This window comes from Oncorhynchus gorbuscha, linkage group LG07 (assembly GCF_021184085.1).
Source record: "Oncorhynchus gorbuscha isolate QuinsamMale2020 ecotype Even-year linkage group LG07, OgorEven_v1.0, whole genome shotgun sequence".
NCBI classification, from domain to species: Eukaryota; Metazoa; Chordata; class Actinopteri; order Salmoniformes; family Salmonidae; genus Oncorhynchus; species Oncorhynchus gorbuscha.
Genome location: NC_060179.1, coordinates 35,393,770 through 35,411,826, shown reverse-complemented (window position 1 = coordinate 35,411,826; position 18,057 = coordinate 35,393,770). Strand labels below are relative to the sequence as shown.

The following is an 18,057-nucleotide window of genomic DNA, read 5'->3' as shown; positions in this document are numbered from 1 at the left end:
TGTATGTTATCCTTGAAAAAAGACCGTAGTGTGTAGGCAGCTGCCACTCAGTACTTCAAATATGTTTTAAATATTAAAATATCCAACTTATTTTAAATAGATATCTTTCTCATATCATCATCATATCTTCTCACATTGTGGGTCAGTTACTTTAAAAACAGAATTGTTCGAGACAAACAAAAAGATACCTGATTGTGCTGCAGAGAACAAATGGGTTTTGTGTTGTGTTGTGTTTTTACAGTTTGTATGTAAACCAACCTTCTCTTTGGCTACCCGAGCCATGGTAACCAGAACCGGTTAAGAGGAACTACTTTTGAAGAATTTACAGCCATGTCCTGGAGCACGGGCAGAAAGAGGGCAAATCAGTCCTCACCAATCACAATCAGCACCTACATCAAAGACCTCATGCTGTACACAACATCTCAGCTGTCTCTTTCATGTGAGGAGACAAAGGCAGATGCCACCTCAGCAGTTGCCAGCTGTTCAAAGGGTCACTATTTCCCAGGGAGCTCACACACACACAGGTTTGGCAAGCTGTACCAGCAGAAGATCTCCTTGAAGGTCTTCCTCATCTCCTGGCTACGGAGTGCGTAGATTAGAGGGTCGATGACCGAGTTACACATGATGAGGATGAGGTACATGTTGAAGTGCGACATGAAACAGGCACAGTAGGGATTCCTGGGGCAGGCGATAATGAGGATGAGGTGGAGGAAGAAGGGAGCCCAGCACACTACGAACACACCTAGGAGGATGGTGAGGGTGATGGCACCCTTCATGTTGGCATGCTGGCGGATGTGCGCATTCCCATGCAGCATGGCAATCCTCTTCATGTGTAGCCGGGCTAGGAGGAACATGTGGATGTAGAGCGAGGCCATAAGTGCAAGCATGGTGAAGAACATGGTGATAAGGCAGACGAGGACAGTGGTGCTCTCAGAGTAGATGATGAAGAGCACGCCCGACACCACGCAACACAGCCATATGAGGGAGATCACCGCCAGCGCTCTTTTTACCGTCACAATGTTATGGTAGTGCAGCGCGTAGAATATGGTGATGTAGCGGTCTATGGCGATTGCCAAGAGACTACAGATCGACGCCAGCAGTGAGCTACAGATCATGGAGTCAAACACGTTGTCCATGCTTTTTATCAGCGACCCAGAGATGCTCAGGTTGCCGCTGTTGATCAGGGCTATGACGATCGTCTCGGAGGCATTGGAGACGCTGACCAGCATGTCGGCCACAGCCAGAGAACAGATGAAGAAGTACATGGGAGAGTGGAGGTTCTTGTTCTTGATGATAGCGGCAATCACCAGGATGTTCTCTAATAAACTGACAATCCCCAGTGTGAGGAAGACCTCGGTGGAGATGAGGAGCTGGTCGTAACATCCTGTCGAAGAGTCATTGAGACCAAAACTCTCTGAGTCTTTGTTGATGGATACCAGACTCCCAGCAGTGCTGGAGTTCCTGTTATAGCTCACAGAGATCAACCCATGGTGTTCTGTGGCATTCATTGTGTAGTTGGTAGTTCTCTTAGTTGGTTCTCTAAGCCTTTTAGTAAAATGTTAATGTCACCATTCTAGCCTTGTTGTTGGCTATTAATCCACCTAGTTAAGTCCATCAGTATACTCCGAAATTCTCAGTGCTGCGTGCTCAATGGTCCTCTTGTTCTGTTGTCTTCCATGCTCAGAGTCAGGCGCCCGGCAGGTGGTGGAAAGCAGAATGAATCCCAATGTTTGATCCTCTTCTTTGCCTCATCCAGCCCCCAAACTGGTCAAGCAGAGTCATTTTCTTCAGACATCTGCTGATGTTAGCCTTCCTTAGCCTCTGGCACTCTCTCTACACTGCTATCAACTGGCAGCCTCCAGGAAGAATGAGAAAGAAAGAAAGCGAGAGAGAGAGAGAGAGAGAGGGGGGGAGAGGTAAGGATGAAAATAGAGTGATGATAAAAGGAGAGAGATAGTGAATTGAGAATTGAGAGATGATAGAGATATGAAGTAAAAGGTATGTAAATAGAAAAGTGATCGAAGGAGGAAATGGAAAGAAAGAAGGACTGAAGATAAAGAAAGCAGAGGAGTGAGAGAGCATGGCAGAGAATGAATGAAAGAACAGGAGCTGAGTTGATCAGTGACAGGAGTGTGAACCTCAGAGATGGAGAGGGCGGACCACTTTGCAGACTACATAATCTCTTCCCTTTCCTTCCAGAGTTATACAGTCAAAAAATAAACCTACCCACAGCCCCTCCCCCTAGTAATGTTAGCCATTCAGCTCACAAGACAAGAGCAGGGAGGGGCAAACTGTGTTGCTGGGGTTGATAAACATAAAAGGCACAGCAGATTTAAGAATGAAGGATTATAACAGATCAATGTTTTGTTGCCTACACACTAAAAACAAATGGATATATATATAGTGCCAAATAATGGTTATTTGGCTTGTAACCTTAGCGGATCCCTTTTTGGGACCCCCACCTGGGTGCATGCTTTGTTTTTTGCCCTAGCACTACACAGATGATTCAAATAATCAAAGATTGATGAGGAGTTGGTTATTTGAATCAGCTGTGTAGTGCTAGGGCAAAACCCAGAACGTGCACCCGGGGGCGGGCAGGGGTTTGCCAATGTGTGTATCGCTTAATCAGAAGTACATCGTCAATGACGTACCGAACCTTCATTTCATCATGTGCTTTATCTAACTGTGTGTTGCAAAATGTGAGATCACGCTGATTTCACTGTGGTTCTGATGCTTTCTTTGATTCCAAGCTACCTTCAAACACCGACCTATTCTGGACACCGTATTTACAAATATAGTTAGGATTCTGTAGTTTCACCTGACAGGGAGCTTAGCAGGTAGAGTAGGGAGCTATGGAACATTTAGGGATGTGAGGGTATGAGGCCAAATACCGTTGAAAACACAATATTCATTAGGTTTTCAAATACATTAGCATAGTATACATTTCTGTCTTAAGCATCCCAAATAATGACAGATTATGTTTTTTTTATATACTAGTAAACTTGAAGTTATAAAAAGGAAAGCATGGTGTAAGATGTATCCAGGCAAAAACTCAGTTTCCCATCACTAGTGCTAGCTATAGTATAGTTTTGAGCCGCTAAAGAGAGAATTAAGAATCTCAGACAAAGTCAATGGTCTGAATCCAAAGCTTGTCACTAGCTGCAAACATCAAGGTTATCTGTCCCCACCTAATAATGTGGTGTGTGTGTGTGTGTGTGTGTGTGTGTGTGTGTGTGTGTGTGTGTGTGTGTGTGTGTGTGTGTGTGTGTGTGTGTGTGTGTGTGTGTGTGTGTGTGTGTGTGTGTGTGTGTGTGTGTGTGTGTGTGTGTGTGTGTGTGTGTGTGTGCGTGCGTGCGTGTCCAATCAAATCAAATCGTATTAGTGACATGTGCAGAAAACAGGTGTAGACCGCACAGGGAAATGCTTATTAACAAGCCCCTAACCTACAGTGCAGTCTCAAAAAATACAGATAAGAATAAGAGATAAAAGTAGCAAGCAATTAAAGAGGAGCAGTAAAAAAATAACAATATATACAGGGGGGTGCTGGTACAGAGTCAATGTGTGGGGTCACCGGTTAGTTGAGGTAGTATGTGCATGTAGGTAGAGTTAATTAAAGTGACTATACATAGATGACAACAGAGAGTGGCAGTGTTGCTACTTAATATAATGTTTACATACCCTACATTACTCATCTCATATGTATATACTGTACTTGATACCACCTGCTGCATCTTGCCTATGCCGTTCTGTACCATCACTCATTCAGATATCTTTATGTACATATTCTTTATCCCTTTACACTTGTGTGTATAAGGTAGTAGTTCTGGAATTGTTAGGTTAGATTACTCGCTGGTTATTACTGCATTGTCGGAACTAGAAGCACAAGCATTTCGCTCCACTCGCATTAACATCTGCTAACCATGTGTATGTGACAAATACATTTGATTTGATTTGATTTTTTTGTGGAGAGGGTGGGGGGGAATGTGAATAGTCTGGGTAGCCATTTGACTGGATGTTCAGGAGTCTTATGGTTTGGGGATAGAAGCCTCTTGGACCGAGACTTGTGTGTAACTATATATTTGTGTGCATGCATGTCTGTTTGTGAGTGCATGTGTGTGTGCACATGTTTGTGGGTAGCTCTCTCCTGCAGTCAAATGGCCTCATGGGTGGAATGTTAATATTTTCATAAATTCACAATAACTAAACAATTTTATTAACACTGTCTAAGTCAGGGGAGGGGGTTCTACTAAGCTATATTTAATTGTTTAAAGAAGGTGATACCAAGGATAATTTTGCTATTTAACTTTGAATTTGAAGACCCCTTGAAAAATAAAAATAAACACTTTTTTTTGTTGATTTTTTTTTTTTTTGGTGTTACTGCCACTAGTCCGTACAAACCCATTGAATAACAGATTCACTACATGGAACAACAGATAGTCCCCCCCAAAGAATCTAAAGGAAGGTACCGGGGGAGACCGTCAGCAGAGTCTTGTGAGCTCTGTTGGCATCCTAGAGCAAAAGTGTGTAGCCCAAACTGTTCGGACGCTACAGACAGAGTTTGGCAAACGAGGCCCTTGACTCTTGTGGGGGTCGTAGAGCAAAACAGAGAACACTATTGTGTTCGTCTCATCTTTCCATAGAAGGTTCAAAATATGCCAAACCGTTGGGACGCTGTAGACGTTTTGGGATGTCTCATTGTCTGACTAACACAGCTCAAGCTCTGTCACCTTTCACCGCAGATATCTCTAGCTTAAACTGACACCCCTTTTTCACGATATCCAATTGGTAGTTACAGTCTTGTCCCATTGCGGCAACTCCCCTATGGACTCAGGAGAGGTAAAGGTCCTCCAAAACAGTATCCTCCAAAACACAAACCTGCCAAGCCGCCACTGCTTCTTGACACACTGCTTGCGTAACCCGGAAGCCAGCCACACCAATGTGTCAGAGGAAACACCTTCCAGCTGGTGATGGCACCAGCTTACAGGTGCTTGGCCTGCCACAAGGAGTCAATAGAGCACGATATACAAGGACATCCCAGCCAGCCGGACCCTCCGGCACTGGGGCGATTGTGCAGCACCCGGACGGCTGTCACACAGCCTTGGATCGAACCCAGGTCTGTAGTGATGCCTACAAGCACTGCCTTAGACCAATGCGCCATTCGGGACGCCTAACTGACAGATTTTTATAGGGATTGTTGTATTATGCTAATTAGAATTCTGTGGGGCATAGACTCTAAATCCTGGGCTTCTATATAAAACGGTTTTGTTAGATTTCAGTCTTTTGTGATTTATATGAAGTGTAATATTGGGGTGCAAACTCAAATGTAATAAATGTCAACTATGGCTGACATTGTACAAGTGTCTACTTTTTAAAACCCATAACCATGTGTGTGAGGTGTATGCTTTTGTTTCAAAGTAGATTTGTTTAAGACTACCAATAAATGGGCTCGGCTATTTTGACTGAAGGGTGCATAAAATTGAGCACACAGCCATTCAATTTCTATAGACAAACATTGGCAGTAGAATGGCCTTACCAAAGAGCTCAGTGACTTCCAACGTAGCACCCTCATAGGATGCCACATTTTCAACAAGTCAGTTCATCAAATTTCTGCCCTGCTAGAGCTGCCCCAGTCAACTGTAAGTGCTGTTATTGTGAAGTGGAAAATTGTCTGTCCTCGGTTGCAACACTCACTACCGAGTTTCAAACGGCATCTGGAAGCAACATCAGCACAAGAACTGTTCAACGGGAGCTTCATGAAATGGGTTTCCATGGCCGAGCAGCCTCACACACGCCTAATATTACCAAGCGCAATGCCAAGCATCTGCTGGAGTGGTGTGAAGCTTGCTGCTATTGGACTCTGGAGCAGTGGAAATTAGTTTCTGGAGTGATGAAACCAGTGGAGGCTAGTGACTTGAAAAATGTAGGAGGGTGGGAGACCCACGGTATAAGCACGGAAAGGATGGTGACCACAAAGTGTGTTTAAAAAGCATCAAAGACTAATTATTTTAACCTAAACATTTAATAAAGACATTTATAGTACAATATTATGGGGAAAGGAATGAGAGGGCTACTTACAGTGTTGGAAAGGGATCACAGCAGTGATTGTATGAGGGTGCGTGGCATGAGTTGAGGTGTTCAGAGTCTTGACCAATGCAGGACAGGATTTTACTGGGAAGACAAAAAATAATAACACAGACAAAGAGCTAAGAATTAGTTAGTCTAAGCAAGGAGTACAATCATTGTGGTGTAATAATGTGATTTTGTATGTGATTGACTCTACATACAGTAATGAGAGAACATTTATAGGGGTACTCCCAGTGCTTGGAAGGGAAACATTCAATGTGCCAGTGGATGAGAGGGCACATGAGATGTTGTGGCTTCAGTTCACGTCAGGAGAAAGTTGACAATGGTAGTGGAATGGAGTAGTCATCACCTCTTAATCAGGGAACACAAGGGGATTTATCTGTAAATCCAAATAGCAGATACATTCCATTATAGCTGTGCCATCGTAGGTTTGGGCAACGAGTTTCTCTATGAAGTTAAAGTCAGACATCTCAAAATCCATAAAGTCAAACACAGACTGCGCATCTCGCCCACTTGGCACATCACAGTAGCCCAAGAACTGTTCCTGAATAAAGCCCTGATCATCCACATACCTGACAATAACTGGCAAATGTGAGCAGACTGGTGGTCCCAAAGCGGTTTTGCAATTTTTACCTCTTGGGGCCTAGTGTTTTTCCTTATATGTTAACCTAACTAGGAAAACTCTGGACACTATAAGGTATGACAGTGATTAATCAGTTGCAAAAAGGTTTTATAAGGGCTCCGATGGGACCGAGTCACATGGTTTTGAAACAAACTCCTGGCCCTGGGGGTGATGAAAACCCTATCAAACTGCAGCTACCTTATATGTGTTCAAAGAAATTATATTTAGACTAGATTCTCTACCCAGACACAGACAACAACTGATAGGCAATAGAACTCACAAGGCTGAGCTTGCTTTCTGCGTGTTTGCATCATGCAGGCCTATGTAACTGTAGGCCTCATTAAAAAAAAAATACTCACATCTGCTATCACTATTATGTCGACTGATTAATTCCATGTAATACTTTTGAATTAAAAATGAATAGGCAGCCTAGCCAGCCAAATTTTGAATAGAATCTAAATTTGATCACATTTTCTCCTGACACACAAATGGACTATAAATACATTACATTACCATTTAGTTTACCCTGACCAGATGGACAGGGTGCATAGGCTGTATGCAGCTGCTCTTATCAGTAGCCTACAGTTGATCAGATGGAAAAATAGTATTCTTTTCATCACATACAGCATGTCAGATTTCTAATGTTTAGGTGTAGCCAAGGCTGCTGCAACATGTATGTCATTAGTTTTTGCTTGTGTCTGTCCGGAGTGATTGTGTTATCATCTTTGCTAAATAAATACTGTAGGAAAGTGCAAAGCCTATTTGAGCGCACGCAAAAGAAAGATGTGCTGCATCATCCTCTCTCTTTAATCTGAAGTTTAATGCTGTATAATGATGGAAGCGTTCAAATAATTTGGATATTGTTTTTGACACCCCAGAAAAGATCTTCAGCATTTAAAGCAGCATAACGTGCAATTATAAGCAGCTTGATGATAGGCTTCCTGTTAACCAGCTATACATTTGTTAACAGTAGGTATTAAAACCTCACTTTTTTTCCTTCTTCATGAAACTGATCTCAGGCAGAGGTCGACCCTCACTTTTAATTTGCACCTTTTCCTTGCACCCAAAATGTCCATAACATTTTCAGCAGCATTGGCCATTCTACCCTTCTGGCGGAGAAAACTGCAATAACGCGCTGGTAGATAGCTACTGAAGTTAGCAAGGCAACTTGTCACGTTCGTCATAACGAGGAGACCAAGAAGCAGCATGATATGTATACATACTATTTTAATTAACGAATAAAGACTAAACAAACTAACAAAATGAACGTGAAGCTATAATAACTGAGTGCTGACATGCACCTACACAGACAATAACCCACGAAATACCCAAGGAATATGGCTACCTAAATATGGTCCCCAATCAGAGAACGATAAACAAAACACTGTCTCCTCTTGGCCTTAACGAGGAGTTTGACATGAAACCGTTTTAACAGTTTCAATATGTCCAAATTGTGTTTAAAAAAAAAATCTAAATTGAATATTGTATGTGTATGTATATTACTGTCAATCTTGATCATATTTCCTGTGTATGATCATATATTTTGATACATTGAATGATAATATTGTGAAACTATGTTATACATTTTTTTACTTGTGTTTCAGGAGGTGATATATATATATATATATATATAGGCCGTTACATCTATGTTGTAAATAAATATAACCTGGGAGCATGAGCAGCATTTTCCTTTCTGTTTTCCATTAGTTTGCGTACAGCAACCAGCACCTGTGAAAGGTTCCTGGATGCACGTATGTTATTTTGCTTTTGTCGACAAGCATGTGGCCATGTAGTGCAACTTTGCTGTAATACCAAATCATTTATAAGTGTCATTTTTGTCCTGCTTTCGTAGTGAAGTTTCATTGTAACAGAAATATAAACTCATGATACGAATGCTGTAATACCAAATCGTTTGTAGGTTACTTTTTAAAATGTATTTTCTTTCAATAGTTAATAATAACACAAGTATAAGCTCAAAAGCCTGGTCCCAGATATGTTTGTGCTATAATTTCATCCTCTCATAATGCCAAACAAGGAGTGGGATTCTAATGATAATAACAGGGGTAGTGGCAGAAATGTTTTCCAACAGTCTGTTAGTCCAGTCCTACAAAGGATGACTTTACGGATGTGAATGACAATCCACCCTAGGCCACAGTATAAAAAGTAATTTCTGACTAGATTTGTGTATTTCAGCCCACATACTGTAACGATCTTCTTCTTCTGATGAGGAGTATGACAGATCGGACCAAACTGCAGCGTGGTAAGTGTCCATTTTAATGAAATATAACTGAACACTGAATACAAAATAACCAAAGTGAAACACCGAAAATCAAAACAGTTCTGTATGGTGAAACACAGACACAGAAAACTACCCACAAACACCAGGTGGGAGCAGGCTACCTAACTATGGTTCGCAGAGACAACGATTGCCAGCTGCATCTGATTGGGAACCATACCAGGCCAAACACATAGAAATAGAAAACATAGAACACAAAACATAGAATGCCCACCCCAACTCACGCCCTGACCAAACTAAAATAGAGACATAAAAAAGGAACTAAGGTCAGCACGTGACACATACACAGTACAGCAATTGAAAACTAAGGTCAGCTTTTCAAAACAATAGTCAAACCAGTACATTTTCCTGAACCATATAGATTACTGCAAAATGTTATGACTGCTTTCTCACACATTAAAATATGTGCAATGGAATATAATGAACATAAAATTAGCTAGGCTAAAGCAAATCTATCCCAATGTGGAAAGTAATAACTGATATAAAACTAAGCAATACAAGTAGGTTGGCTACAATTAAAGTACTTTATGACAAATTCCGTAAAAAATATATATATGAATATTAATATGTGTGTAAATGTAATGCTGCCTGACATTTACATGTTGTTGTTTTAGCAGTATTGAGAACAACTCAAGTAAAGTAAAGTAACTCCTCCAATGACCTTGCTGGTTCCAGGTCAATGCCTTCAAACCCACCCTCAGGGCAGAACCTCCCTCAGTGCAGAGAGCAATGTACTCTTGCTCCTCCCTATGCTTTGAAGGTACACTGTAACAAATTGCTGTAAATGTACAGTAAAATGTTTTGTTAGCTACTGTAATTCTATATTACAGTACAGTACTGCAAAGAGCTATACATTATGGGGGCTCAATGGCATTGCGCTACACTACTGCAAAATGATTTTACAATACAATACCATTTCACAGTAAAGTACTGAATTACATATTTTTCTGTACACAGTGCACAAAACATTAAGAACACCTTCCTAATATTGAGTTGCTGGCTACTGTGCTGGCAGCTATTCACTCTAGTTCATCACCAAACTACCGTACTATCCTGTGTTATTGGAGCTCCAAAAACATGTTGAACACTAGTGGGCGCATGGTATTGTCGTTTCTGGTTAATTAACATATTGTGAGGCGTGCTTTGTAAGCGGCTATAATTGTTGCACCTGTTCGTGAGACCGCTCTATTAATTTAACGGAAATGTGGTGTTAGTTCCATAACAACGTAATGTGTATAGGGGACAGATCAGTGTTAGCAAGTCTCAAACATTCATGGCCTCTCGAAGTGCAAGTGATATAAAACACCAAATATTCATTGGTATGCTGTAATATATAAATGTATATTCACTGTTAGCGCTGCAGTAATTTTATTACAATGCAATTTAACAATAAAGTACTGTATTGCTGTTTTGCTGTATATCTACCACAGAATTCTGAAAATTATGGTGCATTGTAGACATGTTTTTGTGGGAAAGAATCGTTGTCTCTTTAACATAATTCGAGACTTGCCTTTTAAGTGCCTATTTTTGTTGAACCTGTTAATGAGAATGCTGTACCAATTGAACTGATATGTGGTAGTAGTCACCCGCCAATTTAATGTGTAGGGGACAGATCAGATTGGCAGCAAGTCTTAAACCTCTTAAATGTAATTACATGTAATCATGAGAGGACCATAAACAATAACTAGAAAGCTTAAATCCCCAAAAGCTTAAAATCTCACCATTCTGGTAAAAAATAGATAGAAATAGCTGAGGTGTAGTCACTTTTGAGAACACAAGCTCATGTACACAGTACAAATATGATAAAACATATGCAAATATGAAATATTTTATATGACATATTTCCTGTTCAATAAAAATGTATGAATAAGGCTTGAAATGGCTTTTATGCTTTCTAAATATAGTATAATAAAAATATAAAACTAACTAAATTAACTATAATATTTTACATTCCTTATAACTGTGCAATACATATGTATATGTTTCGTGTTAGAGAAAATGTGCATATTTTCAAAACTTCTGCCCCCATCGCTGTAACCGTCACATGGAGCTCTAGCTTGGCATCCTGAACTCGTTAGGAACTCACCAATCATCTCATATTAATCTTGTCCATCTATGACAAGCAGAATTATTTTTTGTTTAAATTCAATGAATTATTTTAGATGAATGCTATAAATCAATCTCTGAATGTGCTATAGTGACAAAACCACTCTTTCCTGCTGCACTATGAAGTAAGGATTGCAGACATGTTCTTTGTTAGTGGCTGTGATGTAGGGTTCAGCCAGGAATTGACAGACAGTCGGAAGAGCGAATGAAATGGTAGGAGGGACATCCCAGCTTCAAGGGGTTTCAGATTTCACATCCTACAAAATATGCTACTGTGTCTGTGGAAGCCATTTCGATCTATGGTGCCCATAGATCCATGTATAAGCAGAAATGTTCGTCTGAACCGGTACCAGAACCACACAGGTCTCCTAAACAAGTGACTTTACATGTGAAAACATGATCTCATGTGAAATAAATGTGACAACATGGGGATGCAAAATTTCAACATGTGATACCATGACACTACACATCTGATGCCATTTCAGCATGTGAAAACCCAGGTGTCAAATGTAATTTATGATATTTTACCTTAAAAGGCATGATTTAACTTCATTTGTTTTAAACATGATGGTCCCCTGCAGTTTTTTTCTAGTTCTCAGTTTGTTCCAGGGACATCCCCAAGGATTGTGTAATGGTCCCATAGAGTGTTTGTCTAGTTTCTGTGAAAAAATGATCCATCTACAACCAGCTACTGTATTTATACAGATAAATTAATGTGTTAAAAGGATCTATCGTAATTTTGGCAATGAGGCCCTGCATCTACTTCCCCAGAGTCAGATGAACTTGTGGATACCATTTGTTTGTCTCTGTTCCCAGTATGACGGAAGTTAGTGGTAGTTTTGCTAACTAACGTTAGTACAATAATTGAATGTCTATGGGTTTCTGCTAGCATGCTAAGTGTAGCCCACTCTACCCACTATAGCCCCTCCACTGTATGAATGAGAGCTGCAGGGTCCAAACAGCTCCGTTGTCACGTTCTGACCTTGATTTCCTTTGTTTTGTCTTTATTTAGTATGGTCAGGGTGTGAGTTGGGGTGGGCAGTCTATGTGTGTTTTTCTATGTTGGGGTTTTGAGTTCAGCCTACAATGGTTCTGAATCAGAGGCAGGTGTTGTTAGTTGTCTCTGATTGAGAATCATACTTAAGTAGCCTGGATTTCACTTTTGAGTGGTGGGTGTTTATTTCCGTGTGAGTGTTTGTTGCCACACGGTACTGTTTCAGTTTTCGTTCATGTTCACGTTTATTGTTTTGTATTTCATAGTGGCCAGTTTATGTCTTAAAATAAACATTATGGACACTTACCACGCTGCGTATTGGTCCTCTGATCCTTCTTACTACTCCTCCTCAAAAGAGGAGGAAGAATGCCGTTACATCCGTGAGTGAATGACAGCTGTCTGAGGAGAGAAGTAGATAAAAATGCCCAGATTTAAAGGAGGAAACACTTGGCGACCAGAATAACAGTTAGGGACAGGGAGTTTCCAGCTGAACTGTACAAGGATAGAGGAGTACTGTTCTGCAAAGTCTGTCAACATTTAATCGACTAACGTAAACTAACTCACTTTTGTACATCGCGTTGGTCCATAAAATTGTCCTTATTTTAGCGCCCAGAAAACATAATACTTCCAGATCAACTGTAATATCAATAATATTGTAAAGCATAATTTCTCCCCTTTCCAACAAAATCAATGACGAGGCCTTCATGATGCCCATCTCTGCATGATTCAAGAAGACAATGAGCTCCGTCAGGTCTTTTTAAAATGGCGGATGGGGAAGCAAAACCTATTGCGGGATAGTGAGAAGGAGAAATGTCGTATGGGGAAACATTTTTTCACTCGATCTATCCAACTTATCACCTTATTGCCTCTAAAATTTAAATAAATAATGTGTCATTACATGCCTATTTGAAGATTTGTGTCAAATTTGAATCGAGATTTTAGGGCGGTGCTAAAGAGATCATCAGAAATAAACAGGGGCTTTTGAGAGTCATATCTTGCAGTGATGATGCAAAAAAATTACTAGGTATAACCCTGTCCTTATCCCTTACTTGTTTTTAAACTGTAAGACAGAATTAGTTGCTTTATGCGTGCTGTACTTTACGCCATGAGAGAGGGGTGCATTTTTTCAACTTTCTCCAATACTATAGAGACATTAGCATGTCAATCAATGCTTGAATATAAACATAGTTCACACCCCAGATTTTGATGTCAACACAGTCGCTACAGTCCCATTTGTTTTCTTTGCAGCCTCATTTGAATGTCGCGGTTATGTACATTTGTACTGGATAGGGTTAGCATACGTTACATATGACATCAAACTGTGGTGGAGCACCTGTAGTGGACTAGGTAAGCATTATGATGCTTTAGCTAGATATTGATTCATTAACTAGCTAGTAGATTTTCTCTATCTCGCTATTATCTGTTCTTGATAATTCCATTTTTGTCTGTACCTAGATAGAGTGGCACGTTATTTAGCTAAAGTTAGCCTGGAAAGCTTCCCAACTTGTGACTCCAGCTCCATCACTATGTTTAGGTTAGCTATATTGGCTAACTTAGCTGAGTTAATGTTAGCTAACTAATAAGTTAGCAAAACTGACTTGGTGGAGCTATCAAAACAAGTGACAAGTTGGGAATTACAAAAAAATATGTGATTTGTTGTATGTGCGACATTTATTTTTAATTACTTTCATTATTTGAAAAAAAAAATGGTGTGTGAGACATAATGTCAGGTTTATGGACAGTGTGTGTATGTCTTTGTGTCTGTCTGTGTGTTCCAGGCCTCTGTGTCTGGCTTACGGGCTGTGTGTGAATGTGTCTTCGTGTGTGTCTGTGTGTTCCAGGTTTCCGTGTCAGGGTTATGGAATATTTGTGTGTGTGTGTGTGTGTGTGTGTGTGTGTGTTGTGTGTGTGTGTGTTTCGCTTCAGGAGAGAGTGCTTAGCTTCAAAGCTTGAGATCTACTGTAGGCCTGCTATTGAACTGAAAATCTGAGAATCCTTCATTTAAAAAATGGAACCATTGTTCTTTATATATTTTTTATTTTTCAGTACAAACAAGCACACAGACCCTGGCCTCCTGTGTGGAAAATACCCCCTCCACAGCTGAGAGAATTGAGTTCATCTTGGATGAAAAATATCTGTTATCTAAGAATTCAAAGGACCAATAAAAAGGGATAAAAACGTAGGTGCTGGATTTTAGGCCGGTAGCAACGACCACAGGGTGTACGTTCCGAACACGAGGAAGCATTAGTTGCAGTTCAATTGTTTAATGAAGATCCACACACACACACATACAACACCACTCTCTCTGATACTAATTTTGGTTATGTAAAGAAAAGAGGATGTAAGGGTTTTCTTCTGGTGAAAGAGAGGTGGACCAAAATGCAACGTGGTGGTTATTCATGTTTTTAATAAAGACGACTATACATGAACAGACTATACAAAACAAGAAAAGTGAAAACCTAAACAGTCCTATCTGGTGCAAACACAGAGACAGGAACAATCAGCCACAAAACCCAACACAAAACAGGCTACCTAAATATGGTTCCCAATCAGAGACAATGACTAACACCTGCCTCTGATTGAGAACCATATCAGGCCAAACATAGAAATAGACAAACCAGACACACAACATAGAATGCCCACCCAGCTCACGTCCTGACCAACACTAAAACAAGGAAAACACATACGAACAATGGACAGAACGTGACAGAGGAGAACTTAGGCTAAAGCACGGTATGGGAAAAATATGCCTATTTGCATGTCAAAAACTAGGCTAGATGCACAAAGAACAATAGAGCAATGTATAAATATGTAAACATTATGAAACATAATAAGCATGAGTAATCTACAACCAAAAATAAACTAACACAGACAAATGCTAACAAATGCTAATCGCTAATAAGCATGAAAAATAGTAATGTATTGTGGATAAAAAGGCTAATGCTAACACTAAGAGGAGTACACGAGCTAGCTACCTAGCATGTTTAACCTGTTACTCCTACCCCCTACTTTTTCGAACATTCTGTTAAAAATCACGCAACATTTCAGCGCCCTGCTGCTCATGCCAGGAATATAGTATATGCATATGATTAGTATGTGTGGATAGAAAACACTCAGACGTTTATAAAACTGGTTGAATCACGGCTGTGACTATAACAGAACGTGCGTTTAATCAAAAAGCGCAGGAAAATCTGATCACTGAAAATGGGAAAATATATCAATGCGCCACTTGCATGTATTGTCTATGGGAAAGCAAATTACTTGGAGCCGAGATTGCAATTCCTACAGCTTCCACACGATGTCAACAGTCTTGTCATTTGCCTAGGCTTTGATTCTTGGTCAAACAAAGAAGAGACAGCCGATTTCTTCAGGTCTCGGATCGGATATTTTGGTTGAGATTTACCCGGACATTATTTCCAGACATACCCCTATAGAATACACATCGCCTCGTGATCAATTAGATCACTTATTAACATTTACTAATACCTAAAGTTGCATTACAAAAGTATTTCGAAGTGTTTTGTGAAAGTTTATCGTCGACTTTTTTAATTAAAAAAAATGACGTTACGTTAGAAAACGCTATTTTTTTTCCGTTGTTCGCACAGTGTTCATAGATCGATATCTAGGCTATATATGGACCGATTTAATCGAAAAAAAGACCCAATAGTGATTATGGGACATCTAGGAGTGCCAACAAAGAAGATGGTCAAAGGTAATGAATGTTTTATATTTTATTTGTGCGGTTTGTGTAGCACCGACTATGCTAATTATTTTGTTTACGTCCCCTGAGGGTCTTTTGGGGTGTTACATGCTATCAGATAATAGCTTCTCATGCTTTCGCCGAAAAGCATTTTAAAAATCTGACTTGTTGCCTGGATTCACAACGAGTGTAGCTTTAATTCAATACCCGGCATGTGTATTTTAATGAACATTTAAGTTTTAACTAGTACTATTAGCATTTAGCGTAGTGCATTTGCATTTCCAGATGTCTAGATGTCTGCGTGTCAGGTAGGAGCAAGAGGTTAAATGGATGTGTGCCGATGCCGCCCCTAACCTGACAGGTGGCGAATCGCATCTCTGCATGTCTGGCAGACATATCAGTGTGGATGACGGATCACCACCTCAAGCTGAACCTCGACAAGACGGAGCTGCTCTTCCTCCCGGGGAAGGACTGCCCGTTCCATGATCTCGCCATCACGGTTGACAACTCCATTGTGTCCTCCTCCCAGAGCGCTAAGAATCTTGGCGTGATCCTGGACAACACCCTGTCGTTCTCAACCAACATCAAGGCGGTGGCCCGTTCCTGTAGGTTCATGCTCTACAACATCCGCAGAGTATGACCCTGCCTCACACAGGAAGCGGCGCAGGTCCTAATCCAGGAACTTGTCATCTCCCGTCTGGATTACTGCAACTCGCTGTTGGCTGGGCTCCCTGCCTGTGCCATTAAACCCCTACAACTCATCCAGAACGCCGCAGCCCGTCTGGTGTTCAACCTTCCCAAGTTCTCTCACGTCACCCCGCTCCTCCGCTCTCTCCACTGGCTCCCAGTTGAAGCTCGCATCCGCTACAAGACCATGGTGCTTGCCTTACGTAGCTGTGAGGGGAACGGCACCTCAGTACCTCCAGGCTCTGATCAGGCCCTACACCCAAACAAGGGCACTGCGTTCATCCACCTCTGGCCTGCTCGCCTCCCTACCACTGAGGAAGTACAGTTCCCGCTCAGCCCAGTCAAAACTGTTCGCTGCTCTGGCCCCCCAATGGTGGAACAAACTCCCTCACGACGCCAGGACAGCGGAGTCAATCACCACCTTCCGGAGACACCTGAAACCCCACCTCTTTAAGTAATACCTAGGATAGGATAAGTAATCCTTCTCACCCCCCCCTTTAAGATTTAGATGCACTATTGTAAAGTGACTGTTCCACTGGATGTCATAAGGTGAATGCACCAATTTGTAAGTCGCTCTGGATAAGAGCGTCTGCTAAATGACTTAAATGTAATGTTAAATGTAAATTCTACTCTGGGCGCACAATATCAAGTGAGCCTAGGCTATTTAGTGTTGTCTCAATTCAATTGTCCATAATCTATAGTGCAGTCCACAATTGGCCCACCATTGTCCAGGTTTGACCTGTCTAGGCCATCATTGTAAATAATAATTTGTTCTTAACTGACTTGCCTGGTTAATTTAAATTATATATATATTTATTTAACTCCTTAGGGCTCGACAACTTCAGATGAAATTGAAGGGCACGCAATTCAAATAAATGATCATAATAATTATGGATATTAAACATTTAGGTACATACAAGTTGTCATGTTTTGTCATTTATTATCTTGTCTTGTCCCTGTGCTTCCCATTCTATTCGTTTCCCTCTGCTGGTCTTATTAGGTTCTTTCCCTCTTTCTAACTGCTGTTCCTATTCCCCTAATCAATCATTTAGTCTTCCCACACCTGTTCCCGATCCTTTCCCCTGATTAGAGTCCCTATTTCTTCCTTTGTGTTCCGTTCCTGTCCTGTCGGTTCCTTGTCTAGAATTCACCGTGCTGTGTTTGTGTATCGCCCTCGTGCAGATGCTGCGTGGTGAGCAGGTGTCTGAGTCTGTCTGGTTCATGCCTTCCCGAGGCAACCTGTTCACCTGCTGTTCAAGATCAGTCTCCAGTTTGTCCTCGTCCTTTACTGGATCTGCGCTGTGCTTTTTGGGTCCTCTTTCACCTGCATGACAGAAGGAACCGACCAAGGAATGGATTGTCTCCCGTCGAGATCCAAGGAGCCATGCTTCGGCAGACACCAGCAGGAATTGTCTGCTGCTGCCATGCCGTGACCTCCGCTCAGGTTTCCGACCTCTCTGGACAGTTCCAGAGTCTACGGTGCCACCTGTTACTGGCCTGCTTCCCACCTTGCCTCCGGGCAGCCCAAGTGCCGCTCCTTTCTCACGCAGTGTGAGATTGTGTTCTCT

General features: G+C 41.2%; 1 protein-coding gene across 1 annotated transcript; it reads right to left on the bottom strand.

Moving 5' to 3' along the window:
• Positions 1-494: 494 nt before the first annotated feature.
• LOC124039201 (melanocortin receptor 4-like) lies at positions 495-1,508 on the bottom strand. Its single transcript, XM_046355112.1, has one exon. The coding sequence runs from the start codon at positions 1,506-1,508 to the stop codon at positions 495-497; it is 1,014 nt and encodes a 337-aa protein (XP_046211068.1).
• Positions 1,509-18,057: the final 16,549 nt, after the last annotated feature.

Excerpts from the sequence above, each read along its gene's own strand:
- LOC124039201 (XM_046355112.1), bottom strand. The coding sequence starts at position 1,508 with ATGAATGCCACAGAACACCATGGGTTGATCTCTGTGAGCTATAACAGG.